Source organism: Hyperolius riggenbachi, chromosome 6 (genome assembly GCF_040937935.1).
Source record: "Hyperolius riggenbachi isolate aHypRig1 chromosome 6, aHypRig1.pri, whole genome shotgun sequence".
Taxonomy (NCBI): domain Eukaryota; kingdom Metazoa; phylum Chordata; class Amphibia; order Anura; family Hyperoliidae; genus Hyperolius; species Hyperolius riggenbachi.
In genome coordinates this window covers 22,998,263-23,015,107 of record NC_090651.1, presented here as the reverse complement: position 1 = coordinate 23,015,107, position 16,845 = coordinate 22,998,263, and the positions used below count along the sequence as shown (strand labels likewise).

The 16,845-nt window shown below is 46.0% G+C and overlaps 1 protein-coding gene across 1 annotated transcript in view; it reads left to right on the top strand.

Moving 5' to 3' along the window:
* Positions 1-11,040, top strand: part of CDCP2 (CUB domain containing protein 2) — a 98,852-nt gene extending 87,812 nt beyond the window's left edge. The window contains exons 4-6 of the mRNA XM_068242419.1: positions 1,897-2,250; positions 8,525-8,703; positions 10,466-11,040. Of these exons, the coding sequence (XP_068098520.1) occupies positions 1,897-2,250; positions 8,525-8,703; positions 10,466-10,780 (848 nt within the window). The 3' untranslated portion in view covers positions 10,781-11,040. The remainder of the gene's footprint in view (positions 1-1,896; positions 2,251-8,524; positions 8,704-10,465) is intronic.
* Positions 11,041-16,845: the final 5,805 nt, after the last annotated feature.

Sequence of the window (16,845 nt, the reverse complement as noted above, 5' to 3'; positions counted from 1 at the left end):
AGTGTATGGTTCTCACTGACAGATAACAGGCTTTAGGCCCCGTTCACACTTGCGGTTTGCCATTCAAACGGACCGGATCCTGACCTGGTGCACCTGTAGAATCAGGTCCTCCGCTGTTAGGCCTCACCTACACCTCCGACATACTGCCAAACAGCTCCAGCACGTAAGGTCACTGCTGCTCCACTGCTGCCCATGTGTCCCCATCCGAAATGGCCGCTTGGATACGCATAGGAAGTGGGGTAGAACGTCAGGTGTTTGTAGGCAGTGTGTTCTGTGCCTTCCGTTTCCCATTGGTTTCTGTGTTCCGGATGGTGCTGTCAGGCTCAGGTCCGGCTCTGGTCCGGGTGCATGGGCCGGAGATCCGGACCCAAAAAATAGCGCATGTTGAAAAAGTGTCCGGAGTCCGGCTCCGATCCGGCTCCGTACTGTACGGAACGGACATGTGTGAACGTCCGCATAGACTTTACATTGCTATGCGGAACGTACGTTCCGTTTGTACAGTATACGGTCCGGATCCGGCCCGGCGAATCCGGACAGGGAACCCTAATGTGAACCGGGCCTTAAGCTTCCATTAATTTTTAGGCAACTGGACTCAATTTGACAAGCTGTTCGACAGGCTCTTTTACATAGATAACAATTTTTTAACCCTTGCTGTACTGGAAAACAGAAAGACTTCCTATGATTTCTCAGTAGGGCTAGAACTATATGTATCTCATCATGTCACATGTCACTTCAGGTATGCTGTAATGTTTGTATGATTTACAGCGATTATTGTTGTTTTGTATAGTGCTGACATTTTTCGACAGTGCTTTACTGAGTACATCCAACCATTCGTGTCAGTAATGGGCTCTCAAAGAGCAAAAGATTTTAATCCCTACGGACTGATGGGAAGCCCAGTGACGTACAGGGAGTATGTCACTGAGCGGGGCGGAGGGGTAGCAGGAAAAAATGGCGCTGGCTGAGGGTGGACAAAAAAGGGCACCACCAAAGACTTTAATGTAATTATTGTTAATACGGCAGAAAAGCAGAAAAAAGGGCGCAGCAATAAATATTGTTAACATTAAAGTTTTTGAAATAATATGTTATCATTTTAGAAGCTCGCAACGTTATAGTTTTTGTCATATTATTTCGTTGTATGTACAGGTTTTATGTTATCAAAGATATTATCGTTACTATGTGTAAAAGGGTGTTTCTGCAGAGGGAGTGGTTAGGGTTAGGCACCACCAGGGGGGTGGTTAGGCAGGCACCACCGGGGGGTGGTTAGGCTTAGGCACCACCCGTGGGGGGCGGTCTGTGTGAGAGTAGGGTTGGGGGGTGGTTAGGGTTAGGCAGGCACCACCAGGGGGGGTGGTTAGGCTTAGGCACCACCCGTGGGGGCGGTCTGTGTGAGAGTAGGGTTGGGGGGGGGGTTTAGTTTTAGGCACCACCAGGGGGGGGGGGGGGGGTGGTTAGGCTTAGGCACCACCAGGGGGGTGGTTAGGCTTAGGCACCACCGGGGGGTGGTTAGGCTTAGGCACCATCCGTGGGGGCGGTCTGTGTGAGAGTAGGGTTGGGTTAAGCTGTATTTTTTAATTACGTAATGATTTTTAACGTTAATATCTTTTCGTTATTATTTCCGGTCTGTTTCAACAACGGTATTTATCATTAACCAAGTTTGACAACGATGTTTATCGTTATCAGATTTCATTATCTACCAGCGCCTTTTCGTTATCCAGTCGGGCCCTTTTTTCATACACATGGGGGGAAGGGCATGCCTATGCATATGACCCCTTCACCACACTTTGCGGCGCGGACATATGATTGTAGTTTTTGTGTTGTAGCTTTGCCTCAATTAAATTTTCTCCAAATAAAAATGGAAATTTGAAGTAAAAATTATTTTTTTTTTAAATCACCCAGGTGAATGCCAGGATGTGTTCACAGCAGTGAAAGGCAACATCAGCAGCCCCCGCTATCCGGAAACGTACCCCAATAATATTATCTGTCAGTGGAACATAAAGCTACCCCCTGGCTTCCGGATCAAGCTATTCTTCAAAGATCTGGAGCTGGAAGAGAACAACAGCCTGACGGAGGAATGTGATTATGACTACGTGGCGGCGTATGACGGGCAGAGCGAGGGGGACAGGCCTCTGGGGAAGTGGTGCGGGCGCGAGATCCCTTCACCAGTCATGTCCACCAAGAACAACCTACTTCTGGTCTTGGCCACGGACAGAGATACGACCAGCAAGGGATTCTCCGTGTCTTACATTGGGGGTAAGCAGACCACAACCATAGATTACTGTTGCTTCTCAGAGCTGCCGACAGGGCAGGACTACCAGTAGTCTGGTATAGGACCCACAGTGACTAGTGGCCCAGCCCCCTCCCTGCTGAGTAACATACATTTGACTATTTCCAGGCTCCAGCAGTGTGCACTGAACAGTTAAAACAGCCACAGAGTTAAGGAATTCCAAACTGAGGCATACAAATGGTGCACATTTTTTTCAGTCACAGAACTGCTCTGTTATCAGCTCATTAATTCACTGACCAGGACATACTATGTTTAGCATGTTTAGCATAGGTAAACAAGAGGAAGATTTTGTGTTGGTTATAAGCGAATTGATTTTCTAATAAATGAGGAACAGGTCAGATTACAGAGCAGTAAAGAGCTTCTGCACATGTGTGCCGGGCTGGGAGAGACCAGCAATAGGCTTTCTGAGTAGGAGTGAGGGGGCAGTAGATTTGCCTGTTATGCGGCCGACAAATTTCTTGCTTCCTGTTTGCTGATGAGAAACAAGCTTGGGGTCTTTTGCTTCCTGTTGCTGATTTGAAACAAGCTTGGGGTCTTTTATCCATACTATGAAGGTGGAACCAGAAGTATTAATCCTTAAAGTGTCCATTAACAATCCAATTTCTGGAACGATCGACCGTCTGATCCAGAAATCCGATAATCAATCGGATAATCATCCGATCCAGAGATCCGATAATCAACTGGAAACGATTATTGGTCCCAAACAATAGTTTCCGATTGCTCATGCAAATGATCAGCCCAGGTCGTAGATAAACTGTTGCCGGGCAACAAACTGGTTAAAGTAAACTTGTCAGTACTCGCAAAACGTTTAAACAAGTGGAATTTATTATTACCTTCTAAAATGTATCACTGATGGTGACAACTTTAGTCCTGCAAGGTGATCTGTACGGAATGTTCGTTACTGAGAGTTCTATGCACAGAGGGAGATACTGCTTGCTTGGCAGTTGGATAAAGCCGTTATTCCCTACAATGCAACGAGGCTCACAGACTGTAAACTGTCAGGACCCTGGTCATGACATCACACTGGGGGAGGGGTCTCAGCACAATATCAGCCACACAGACCCCCCCCCCCCCCCCCCTGAATATCTATATGAGAAAAGGAAAAATATTTCTCATGGGAAAAGGAGATATCAGCTACTGATTGGGATGAAGTTTAATCCTTGGTTAGGGTTCCTCTTTAAAACATATTAAACGAGTGCGTGAGGATCGATATTGATGAATATTGAAGAGGAGAAGTGCCGAGAATACTGAGGGTCTGACGCGGGCCACGCCGTACATAATAATCGGGCAGAGTTATGGGGGCCCTCCGGCCAGCAGAGCGGACTGCAGACGCAGCTCCTGAGACTTGCTGCAATTACATTATTTCCAGACATCAGAGCTCCTAAATAAGGAAGCAGGAAGGCAGCGGAAATGCGATTTGCAGTGATTTACAGCCTGTCTGGCTTGGCTGGAGGATGCAGTTTCGCTCTGCCTTGCTATAAAGCTGTTTTTGTGTATAGGAAAAGCTCTTAATGGTCTTCTAATGTACTGGCTATAAGTGGCCTCCCTCATCTCTTATTGATTAACCAGAAGAATTACGGACTCAGCTGCAATCTAGTTGTTTGCAAAAGTGATGTCCGCATTGCCTGTTAACCCTTCCAGCCACAGCTGTAGCTAAAAATCATGTGGTCCCATAGCAGAAGTCTGAGAAAAGGCAGCAGGGGGCCCTAGGCTGAAGTGGAGAGAGGTCAAAATGGGCCCCTTGACACCCACTACGCCCCAGGCACCTGCCAAGGTTGCCTGGTAGATGATCTTGTTCAGTGTAGGTTTATTTGTAAAAAAACTTTCTTCCTGCTCTTCTTAGTGGGGCAAGGAGACCTTTGATTAACCATTTAAGCCTTCTGGACGTAGAGGCTACGTCCAGAAGGCCATGTGCGCTCCCGCGGCCGATCGCGCACGTACACGCAAGAGATGGCCAGAACGGTTCGCCGGTGAACGGTTCCCGGCGAACTTCCGGTGGTTCGCGTTCTCCAGTGAACGCAAATTTTTCCGGAAGTTCGGTTTGCCCCCATAATGCACCATTAGGGTCAAATTTGACTCTCTACATCACAGTCAGCAGGCACATTGTAGCCAATCAGGCTACACTCCCTCCTGGAGCCACTCCCCCCCTTATAAAAGGCAGGCACTGCCGCCATTATACTCACTCGTGTGCCTGCAGTAAATAGAGAAGGGACAGCTGCTGCTGCTGACTCTCATAGGGAAAGATTAGTTAGGCTCTTGTAGGCTTCTTAGCTTGCTCCTTGCTGATTCTTTTTGCTAAAATAGCACCCCTCAACAGCTCTTTTGTGAGCTAATCTTGTTCTTGTGATCTATTTTTTTTTTCTGTGTGTCTCACTGACACTTGTGTTGCATAGACAGCCTTGATAATTCATACTGTGTGCGCCACTGCCAGGCCCAGCACATTCAGTGACTAGCTGTGTGTGTGACAGGTGCACATTGTAATACCCATTACTGCATATACCTAGCTACCTACCTGTTGTTCACTTCAGTGCACCCACCTACCTACGGGAGCTGAGCGCACGCATTGTCACTGTGGCTGTCTGCTCCCTGTCTGTGTGTGACAGGTGCACATTGTAATACCCATTACTGCATATACCTACCTACCTGTCTACAGTGCACCCACCTACCTACGTGAGCACACGCAGTCTATATGAGTGTCTGGGGGGTGGCATACCAAAGATAGTAAGGTTGTTGCTTCATTGTGGACAGACCAAATTTGATCAGCTGGACAGTCACTGTTCTGTCATTCAGCTACCTCAGCCCGGTGACCATATGGGCTGGAAAGCCGCCATCACCTGCACTCTCGTCATGGTGCGCATCAGTCCAGCACGGCCGTCACTACGCAAACAGCTGTTTGCGGTGCGTTACACAGTGAGTTTGGTGTGTCAGTGTGAAGCAGTACTCTAATTACACTCCCTGATTGATGTATACACATGCAAGATGTTTTAAAGCACTTTAGGCCTGCAATTTAGCATTCAATGTGATTTCTGCCCTTAAAACGCTGCTTTGCATCAAATCCAGATTTTTTTTCCCCGGGACTTTTGGCGTCTATCCCACTCATCCATGCCCCCCTCCAGGTGTTAGACCCCTTGAAACATCTTTTCCATCACTTTTGTGGCCAGCATAAATTTTTCTAGTTTTTAAAGTTCGCCTTCCCATTGAAGTCTATTGCGGTTCGCGAACCCACCGCGAAAGTTTGGTTCGAAAAGTTCGGTCCGAAAATCGGAGGGCCATCTCTAGTGCACGCGTGCTCCCGGTCGCGGATCGTTAGCCCAGGAATCAATGAATCGGGACATGGTGCCCCGATCATGGATTCCTTTCCCCGGAAGCCTCGCTTCTTCCGCCTCTTACGTCCCCCTACATCCCTCTAAGCCAGGGGTGTCAAACTCAAATACAAAGTGGGCTGAAACTGAACACTGGGACCTAGTCGCGGGCCAACCGTGATGTCTAGTGGCCCCCTACAAAGTTCCCTGGTGTCTAGTGTACCCCACCCTCCCCTATACAGTTCCCTAGGGTTTAGTTCTTTCCTCTACCTCCCCCATATGTCTTCCCTGGTGTTCTAGGGCTTCACTTCCAATATAGCTTGATTTAGAGAGATTTCTGTTACCTGTTATGACCTTTGGCTTTCCTGACTACTCTCCTGTTCTCTGATTCGGTACTTCCGCCCATCTGATTACCTGTTGCCAACATTGCCTGTACCTGGATACCGAATCAATCTTCCGCTTCTGTACTTTGTCTGTCCGTGTGTTGCCGACCTGGCTTGTCTGACCTTTCTGGCTGTCACCTAGCCCCTGGGGGATCAGCCTTACTGTATACCTGTGACGCCTGCTCTTCAGGTGGTTATTAGCTGCTATATCAGGCCTATGGTCAACAGCTCCACTGGAGACCATCGTGCAGCACAGTCAGTCGGTCTCTAACTAGCCAAGGTCCACTGGCTGCAGTACAGTCTGATTCCCTGCCTCTCAGGAAATCCTTGGCTGCAGTACAGTGATTCCCTGCTCCTCAGGGAATCCCTAGCTGCAGACCAATCATCATCACTATTACTCCAGACAGTGATTCCTGCTCCTCAGGTAACCACTGGCTGCAGTACAGCCTGGTTCCCTGCCCCTCAGGGAATCCTTGGCTGCAGTAGTGTCTGTATCTCCCGCATCACGGGAGATAACTTCTCTGATTACTGTTGCACCAAACACTATATCACATTGGGTGTCCTGTGTCTAGCTATACTAGCATTATTGGTGATTCTGCAGATCACACATAATCAGGTATAGCATCTGTATTATTGGTGATACTGCAGATCACCATTAATCAGAAAAAAACTGTGTTGCTGACACCAATCGTTACACAGTGCCTCAAGCAGCCCTAAAATACTTTCTTACCACTACTGGTTGCCAAGGCAGTATATCTGCGCCCCGCGGGAGGACTGTCCCAGTTCCAGGGGCGTAGAAATATGCCTCTCGCTGCATTGCCGCTGTGCGCACTTCACGCCGTCTCCTGCACATGTTCCGGCGCTCATTCACGTCGCCACCAGTAAGCAAGGAGCTGAATGAGCAGTACCCATTCATTGATGTAAGTCCCTATGTCAATGATCGCCGGAATCAATGAGATGCCAGCGTCATTGTCTCTTCCGGAGTAACACATTCATGCATTACTTCCTGTTTAGCATACTTATAGTGCGCTAATAGGAAATAATGTGCGAAGACATCATGTGGCCAAATAGTAAAATTACACCTACATACATTTATTTGAGTAAAAAGATTCACAATTACATTTAAAATTAACTCCTTACCTTCCACACTCTCCTATAGTACCGCCTCCCCCCCCCCCTCCCAATTTTTTTTTGCATTAAAAACACATGACAATTAAAAAAAAATAATACATAAATAGTTAACTTAGGGACTGAACTTTTTTTTTTTTTTTAAATATGTATGCCAAAAGGGTATATTACTGTCAATTTTTAAATTATGGGCAAGTGCTGGATTCAAAACTGAAAAAATGCACCTTTATTTCCAAGTAAAATATTGTCGCCATACATTGCACTAGGGAATATTTTAAACGTTGCAATAACTGGGACAAATCCTATACTATAAAACCCCTGTGTCCAGCGTTTGTCCCTGTTATTTGCTACTGCGCATATGCGCAGTAACGGACACGGACAGCCGGACGGGACCAGGGAGTGAGGTGGGTGGTCGGTTGCGGGCGTGCAAGCGCGCATGCGCACTGACTGGTGGTGGGGGCGACAGAAAAACAGACCTAGAGCCCGTTTTTAAAATGTGTGGGTTTTGTCCACAGTAGAACGGTTTATTTTAAAATTATAATGGCCGAAAACTGAGAAATAATGATTTTTTTCCCTTTTCTTCGTATTATTCCCATTAAAATGCATTTAAAATAAAATATTTCTTAGCATAATGTAACACCCAAAGAAAGCCTAATTGGTGGCGAAAAAAAACAAGATTCAGGCCTGGTGCACACCAAAACCCGCTAGCAGATCCGCAAAATGCTAGCAGATTTTTAAACGCTTTTTTTTAATTTTTCTGAGGCGATTTGCTAGCGTTTTGCGGATTGCTGCTGCGGATTTCAGTGTAGTATATTTCATATATTGTTACAGTAAAGCTGTTACTGAACAGCTTCTGTAACAAAACCGCCTGGCAAACCGCTCTGATCTGCAGTTTTTCAGAGCGGTTTGCGTTTTTCCTATACTTAACATTGAGGCAGAAACGCCTCCGCAATCCAAAAAATGCCTTAACCCGGGAGGATTCGTTTCTGCAAAACGCCTCCTGCTGTGTTCCCCCCCCCCCCCCCTTATTGAAATGTATTACCCTAGTGTATCCGCAGCGGCTGCAGAAACGCTCAAAAAGCTGCTCGGTGTGCCCCAGCCCATAGATAATTTTGTTGTGATTAGTAGTGATTAAGTTATTTGTGAAAGAAAGGGAGGAGCACTGAAAGATAAAAATTGCTCTGGTCCTAAAGGGGAAAAAACTCTCAATGGTCAAGTGGTTAAAATATTTTACCTGGAACTCCTACATACAACTGCAAGGTTCTTTGTGAACAGGAGATCTGAGTAAATAAAGGTCTAGGAACATCCTTTGACGAAAAATCCTACTCAAAGACTTTTGACTTGAAGAGAGCAGTAACAGATTTTTATTTTTTTGCCTAGACATCTTTTCTTAAATATTTTCTTTCTACTTCTTTATATTCTTGCAGTTGTACCAATAAACGTGAGCTGCACCCGTACAGACTTCCATATTCAGATCCCCAGCCAGTCTGTGCCCCAGCTGGAGAGGAGCCACATCTACCTGGGTACACCGTCCTGCGCAGCTCAGCAGTCTGGCAGCAACTACAAGATCTACGCCCGCTTTGATACGTGCGGCACGGAGCCCCAGGTAATCTCCCCTGATCAGTCCATACCATTATGGAGGCAGAACAGGAAAACTGGCATGTTCTGTCAACCTGTTCACTAATGCCGTGATTAGCAGCAATTCTAAGCTTGGACGACACCAAAAAAGGTCATCCCATTTACACAAAAAAATCAATGAACCCTTTGCCCGCTCTCACTGAGTAACCAAGCAGCTCGGGGTGACCCAAACCACTAGGAATGTATAGGGGGATAAAAGAGACCGAAAAGCCCTCCTACTAATAAAAGCCCTCCTACTAATAAAGTTCCCCTGGGGGGTACTCACCTCGGTAGGGGGAAGCCTCAGGGACCCAATGAGGCTTCCCCCTCTACTGTAGCTGCAGGCAATTCAGCGCTGGCTCCCCAAAGTGTCCCGCAATCCAAGCTCAACAAGCAAGACATGGCTAATATATTTACCTTCCTTGGCTCCAGCGGGGGCGCTGTTGCGGCTCTCTGCACAGAGATAGGTGGAAATAGCCGAATTCCGTCGAGTCCGCTCTACTACGCAGGAGACTTGCACCTGCGCAGCAGAGCAGTCCGACAGCGATCGGCTATTTCCGCTTATCTCCGAGTGGAGAGCTGATACTGCGCCTGCGCTGGAGCCGGGAAGGTAAATATTTACATCCCCGCCGTTCCGGGAGCTTTTTCGCCGCCACCGTGGGACCGAGGAGGACGGCGGAAGCCTCGATAGGATCCGGAGGCTTCCCCCACCCGAGGTGAGCACCCCCCAGGGGATCTTTTTATCATTATAGGTTTTCTTTAAAACAAGGAAATTTGCAATAATTCAGCTATAAGTGAATATTTGTGGTTAAACACAATCTAGCTACCAATGCTTTGCAGGGCTAAACTGGATACCTATACTTTCAGTGGATAATTTGACTACCTATACTTCGTGGGTTACTTAAACTTGGAGAACTAATTTGGCTACCTATACTTTGGGAGGGATAATCTGACTACCTATACTGTAGGGGAATTAATCTGGTTACCTATATTTGGGGGCTAATTTGGCTACCTATACTTGGTGGGCTAACTATGGACAGTGGGTAATCTGGCTATCTATACTTTGTGGTGTACATCTTTCTTCCTATACTTTGGGGGGATACTCTGGCTACCTATACTTTGGGGGGCTAATTTGGCTATTTATACTTGAGGGGGAGAGAGGGGGGGTAATCTGGCTACCATACTGTAGGGGAGCTAATCTGGTTAGCTATGTTTGTGGGGTGATTTGGCTTCCTGTACTTGGGGGACTACCTATACTTTGAGGGGCTAATCTGGCTACCTATACTTGGGGGACTAATCTGGCTAACTATACTTCGGGGGCTGGTTATACAGGGAAAGGGAGGGGGGGGGGGTAATCTGGCTACCTATACTGGGGTAGCCCCTCTCTTTCTTGTACAGCAGCTCCCCTCTTCCATGTGCTGTTTCCCATTTCCATCTTTCATTTTCATAGGCAACCTCTTCTACCATGTCCCTTGGGGCAGCATCCTCCCTAGGTCCCAGCCTGCTCCGCCTTTCCAAAAATACAGCTAGTTCTGAAGCCAGAAAATCAGCATGGCAGCCAAGCAAAGTTTTAAAAGTGACTATAGACAGTAGCCTCCAGGTAGGAACATACTAGGCAGAATCACATGAGTTTTCCACATAGCACAGTGGAAAACACATATGCGATTCTGCCTAGTAAGTTCCTACCCTCCATGTTGCTTTGTAGAAGAAACCAACATCCCAACAACCCATGCCCTCTGCTTGTGTTTCAGAAAAGGAACAACACATCGGTGATTGTGAGCACTCTGTACATAGACTTCTCGCTGGGGGCCCAGGAGGACGTCCATGAGTACGAGGTCCAGTGTGAGCCTAAGAGGAAGGAGGCCTCAGTGAGGATCCTGTCTGGTTCTGACTTGGCCCAGCTAAAGGGACTTGCAGAGAACCCCGGAGATCCCCAACCTCCCGAGGCGGAGGCATCAGAGAGCAGTGACCGGGGGCAGGACAGCAGCGATGTGGTCTTCATCAGCATCTGTATCTTAGCTGGAGTCCTCATGGTCATTGCAGTGGTGGGGCTAGTTCTACTGTGACCACAATATCCGCACAGCCTTAACACTGAGTCAATACAGACCACAAAGATATGAAGAAGGAAATGTTACTGGAAGAGCGGAGGAATGAAATGTTTCTGGAAGATCAGGGGAAGGAAAACGTTACTGGAAGATCTGGGAGAATGAAACATTACTGGAAGATCTGGGGGAATGAAACATTGCTGGAAGATCGGGGGGAATTAAACATTACTGGAAGATCTGGGGGAATGAAACATTACTGGAAGACCATGGGGAATTCAACGTTACTGGAAGATCGGGGAGGGGGGGGGGGGGGAATTAAACGTTACTGGAAGATTAAGGGGAATTAAACGATCTGGGGGAATGAAAACGATTTGGAGGTCACGGGGAATGAAAGCTGCTAAACAGCTAAAGATGGCCATACACTGATAGATTTGCAGCAGATTCGACCATCAGATAGATTTCTGACAGATGCCTGTCAAGTGAAATCGGACCGGAATCTATCTGATGTGTGCCACACAATAGGAACAGATCTCCAATAGATTTCAGAATGAAATCTATTGGAAATCGATCTAAATGCATTATTGGACCATTAGATCCAATGCAACTCTATGGGCCATCGATCTGCTACCAGCAGCAGAACAACCTAGATTTTCCATCCTGTCAGATAGATCAAATCGATCGAAATCGCCAGCAAATCGATCGAATAGGGAATTTGATAGCATTGATTTCTGATTGATCAATGGATTCTATAGAATCGATGGCTGAAATCGTCCAGTGTATGGGCCCCTTAAGCTTGTACATGACAGGACAATGACTCCAGCCTGGGGGAAGAGAGCAATACATCTCACATATGGAACCAAACAATGACACATTACTGACTGCTTCCTTCTATACAGTTCCATAAGCAACAACTCCAGGCAACCTGGAAGACAAGAAACATTGCCAGTAAAGCCTGATACACACATCCAATTTTGATTAGCCAATGATTGGCAAATGTTACTACTTTCATGTAGTATGAGGGTTTACCTACACAATCTGTACATAGTATTCCAAAGGTGTTGGCCCTCCTACTACATGGAGGTGGTAAAATTGGTCAGACATTAGCCAATCAAATACAATCAAATCTTCAGCGCTAGTTTCAATAATTCCACCACCAGTAGCACCAATAATCTAGATGCGCTTACCGGATTTGTATGGACCTTAATTATAGGGTCCTAGATAAAGCCTCATCAGACCAGCAGATGGTTTCCTCTCTGCCAATCTCCACATATAAGGTCGCTGTCAGATGTTATCCTACACGATCCACCATAACTCGCAATGTGCATAGATAAAAATGAAAAGCTCATCTAAGCGTATCAATCTTTATATACTTTTTAATTTTCAAAAGATAAAAATGATAAAACCAAGCTTAACTCACATGCGGGCCCTTGCAACAGGGACCCCAAAGATACAAAGGCGTGTCAATAATAGGACGCCGTCCAGACAAACATCCTCAGCGCCCGACCGGTTTCACTACTATAGTTTCCTCAGGGGCTAAAAGAACAATGGCTGCAAACGGCAAATTTATACCTTAAAACTTTGTGGAAAGGCGTTCCTCCCTCGGCCCCAACCCGGAGTTATTGATCCAAGATGGCGCTGCGTGCCACGCAGCGTCACTTCCGCTTCCGCCTGGTCGCAATGCCGACCCAGGTGATGCGTGGTATGCTCACACGCCACCACGCACAGGAAGCTGCGTCAATAGTTCCCTTCATCCGCATATATGGTTGCATCTAAGCGTACCATATATGTGTAATCATAAAAAATTTAAAAAATTGTTTTTTTACACTTCTTATAAAAATGTTTCCTAATAAAAATACATAAAACCCACAAATTGATTCTTGATTTATTTTTAAAAACTTATGGATGTAAGGCTAGTTTTTAAAAATATAACACGAATCAATTTGTAGGTTTTATGTATTTTTATTAGGAAACATTTTTATAAGTGTAAAAAACAATTTTTTTTATCATTTTTTATAATTACACATATACTGTATGGTACTCTTAGATGTGACCATATATGCGGATGAAGGGAACTATTGACGCAGCTTCCTGTGCGTGGTGGCGTGTGAGCGTACCACGCATCACCTGGGTCGGCATTGCGGCCAGGCGGAAGCGGAAGTGACGCTGCGTGGCACGCAGCGCCATCTTGGATCAATAACTCCGGGTTGGGGTCCGAGGGAGGAACGCCTTTCCACAAAGTTTTAAGGTATAAATTTGCCGTTTGCAGCCATTGTTCTTTTAGCCCCTGAGGAAACTATAGTAGTGAAACCGGTCGGGCGCTGAGGATGTTCGGCCTTACGGCGTCCTATTTTTGACACGCCTTTGTATCTTTGGGGTCCCTGTTGTAAGGACCCGCATGTGAGTTAAGCTTGGTTTTATCATTTTTATCTTTTGAAAATTAAAAAGTATATAAAGATTGATACGCTTAGATGAGCTTTTCATTTTTATCTATGCACATTGCGAGTTATGGTGGATCGTGTGGGATAACATCTGACAGCGACCTTATATGTGGAGATTGGCAGAGAGGAAACCATCTGCTGGTCTGATGAGGCTTTATCTAGGACCCTATAAATTAAGGTCCATAAAAATCCGGCAAGTGCATCTAGATTATTGGTGCTACTGGTGGTGGAATTATTGAAACTAGTGCTGAAGATTTGATTGTATTTATGGTGAAGACACTGCACTAGAGTGTTGGACTTTGGCTGCTTTTTTCTTCTACATTTGGACTTATATCATTGGTTGCGCTGATATAGTTGATGATTTTAATAATTGGCCAATCAAAGTTGGATGTATGTACCAGGCTTTAACCTTAAAGTGTACCAGAGCTGATTAAAAGAAAACGTTTTATACATACCTGGGGCTTCCTCCAGCCCCATCCATTCGGATCACTCCCACACTGCTGTCTTCCCCTGCCCGCAGCTTTGGGAACCGGGTCCCGTCACTTATGTCAGTTGGAGCCAGTCTACGCAGGAGAAGAGTGCCCTCTACATATCTCTCCAGCGGCTGCTGGAGCCCCCATAGGAGCGGATGGGGCTGGAGGAAGACCCAGGTATGTATAAAACGTTTTCTTTTAATCAGCTCCGAGTCTCTTTAAGGATAAATGTACTTATCACCAATATATGCTAAATCAACCCAAATGCCCTTGGCTCAATAATGTAGTAATGATACATTACCGATTTTGCCTCCTTAAGAGATTTGGGAACCCCCATCCTGCCGCGGTTTACACGGATTTCTCCTTTAACCACTTGAGGACTGCAGTGTTAAACCCCCCTAAAGACCAGGTCATTTCTTTTTAATTTGGCCACTGCAGCTTTAAGGCCTCGCTGCATGGCCGCACAACTCAGCACACCATTTTCCCCCCACTAACAAAGCTGTCTGTTGGTGGGTCTGATCGCTCCCCCAATGTTTGTTTTTTTAATTAATATTTATTTCTTTTATTTTTTAAACAAAAATGCTGCATTTTTTTTTATTTTTAAAACCCTCCCTCCCCCCGCCAGCCAATCAGCGTTATTGGCTGTCATAGGCTTCAGCCTATGACAGCAGATCACTTCCGCACAGCCGTGTCACACGGTTGTCCCCAGTACAGCGCTGCTGCAGATCGCAGCGCTGTACAGCATAAATAACAGTCTCCGAGCGGCGATCGCCACTGGGAAGCAGGAGATGCGTGTGCAGCCTGCAAGCCCCATAGAAGGCCGTTCACGCCAATTGGCACGGAGTGGTCAGCAAGTAGTAAATCATAAGTGATGCCCGCCTCTTTCTGCTTCTAAAGTGTAGAAAAAAAAAAATCAGCAGCAGCGTCCCCAGCAAAATTGGCTGGCCACCCAACTCCTCACCGCTCTCATCCCCACTGACTGACCAGTAGCTTGCAGTGGAGCAGAGGCATGAATAATTCCGGAGTGATCAGAATCTATACAATCTGATTGCAGAGCGACGCCGTCTGGGGCTGAGAGTATCTGACCTGCAGAGACAGAGGTCCAGGATTTGGGGTTTTCAACACATCATCGAGTTTATCGGCTGACAACAAACAAACTTTACAGTGTTGTAAATATTTCCTGTATTGCTGGATATCAGCTATAAATGCTGTTTACTAAAAGTACACAATTGTCATACTTGTCTGATTGTATCAGCTCTGAGTGTCATTCCTTCATAGGGTGGAGGATCTGTATGACAGTGTCAGCAAGGATAGATGTATGCTGGGAGGAATGCCAAACGTCTTAAAGTGTAGCCAAGGCGATATGTGACGTGATGAGATAAACGTGTATGTACAGTACAAGACATTAATACCCAGGCTGTTTTACTTGTTTTATTTTGCTGCCTGAAAGAGTTAATTTCTAGGCATGGAAGTGACAGCTTCTGCTTTGGCGGTACCTTTGTCGGAACTATAGTAAAGTTTACTGATAAGCAAATTACAGCCATAAAAGTTTTCCTGGCAGAATACAACTTCTGAGGGCAGGGGAGAGATAGCAGAAGGTCAATAGTTATGCATTTTTATTTTTGGGATACTTAGTAGGCTGCCAGTGAGCAGAGCCAAGACATTCAATCTACTTTGTAAACGGAGTAGGAGGATAAATACAATTGTTTATCTCATCAATTTAATTTCACCTCTGGTTCACTTTAAAGCAAAACCTAAGGCCAGACTCTGGTGTGGGAAACACTTGCTGATTTCTCTAGCTTGTCTAGGGAGAGAGACACATAACTGACCATCCACTACAGACCTTAAAGGGGTACTGAAGTAAGAGGTATACGGAGCCTGCCATATTTATTTCCTTTTAACCAGCCTGGCGGTATGACGAGCTCAGCTCGTCCATTACCGCCGGAGGCTGCCGCTCAGGCCCTGCTGGGCCGATTCTCATCAAATAAAAAGGAGCACACGCAGCCGGCACTTTGCCAGCCGCGTGTGCTACCTGATCGCCGCCGCAGTGCGGCGATGCGCCGCGTGCAGCGGCGAAAGAGGGTCCCCCCAGCCGCCCGAGCCCAGCGCAGCCGGACCAAACAGTTCCGGCCAGCACTAAGGGCTGGATCGGAGGCGGCTGACATCCATGACGTCACTCCGCTCGTCGCCATGGAGACGAGTAAAGCAAAACAAGAAGGGCCGCTCATTGCGGCCCTTCTTGTTACTTCTGATCGCCGGAGGCGATCAAAAGTACGCATTAGGAGCGCCCTCTAGTGGGCTTTCATGCAGCCAACTTTCAGTTGGCTGCATGCAATAGTTTTTTTTTAATAAAAAAAAAAACGTCCAGTCGCCAGCCTGGCGATCTTAATAGAACGCCAGGCTGGTTAATCAATACTAGTTGCCTGGCAGCCCTGCTGGTCTATTTCTCTGCAGTAGTATCTGAATAACACCAGAAACAAGCATGCAGCTAGTCTTGTCAGATCTGACTTTAAAGTCTGAAACATCTGATCTGCTGCATGCTTGTTCAGGGGCTATGGCTAATAGTATTAGAGGCAGAGGATCAGCGGGGCTGCCAGGCAACTGTTATTGCTTATAAGGAAAGAAACATGGCAGCCTCCATATACCTCTTACTTCAGTTCCCCTTTAATGGTGCACATACACGGTACAAATGAAACGTTCAGTTTTCCTGTTTATTCAACCAAAATGGTTGAACGGAGTGAATTTTTTTTTTCGATCGAGGAAAAATGAGCAATTGTTTAGTTTTTTCATTGAAAATATGATCTGACATGTTGGAAAAATCTGGGCGATTGTTTGTGAAATTGTATGGTGTATGGTAGGTTGTATAAGAAAATACTATTAGTTAAACAAACTTTTTCTTCATATTTGATGGTTTTTCTCAGACTTCAAATCAAATGTTTGTGTACGGTCCCTTGAAAAGAATTGTAAAAACTATTCGACCAAACAGAATAATTGATCAAATTTATCTAAATGAAAAAAAAATAATCAAAAAATGTTACCGTGTATGGACAATATAGGAAAGAACCTTCACCCTAAAAAGCAGAATCTGATGGGTTAGTCATTTACAGAAATGACGTGGCAAATTATCTACAAATATCCGGGCATTGAATGATTGCATGCGTGACACGATGAGGTA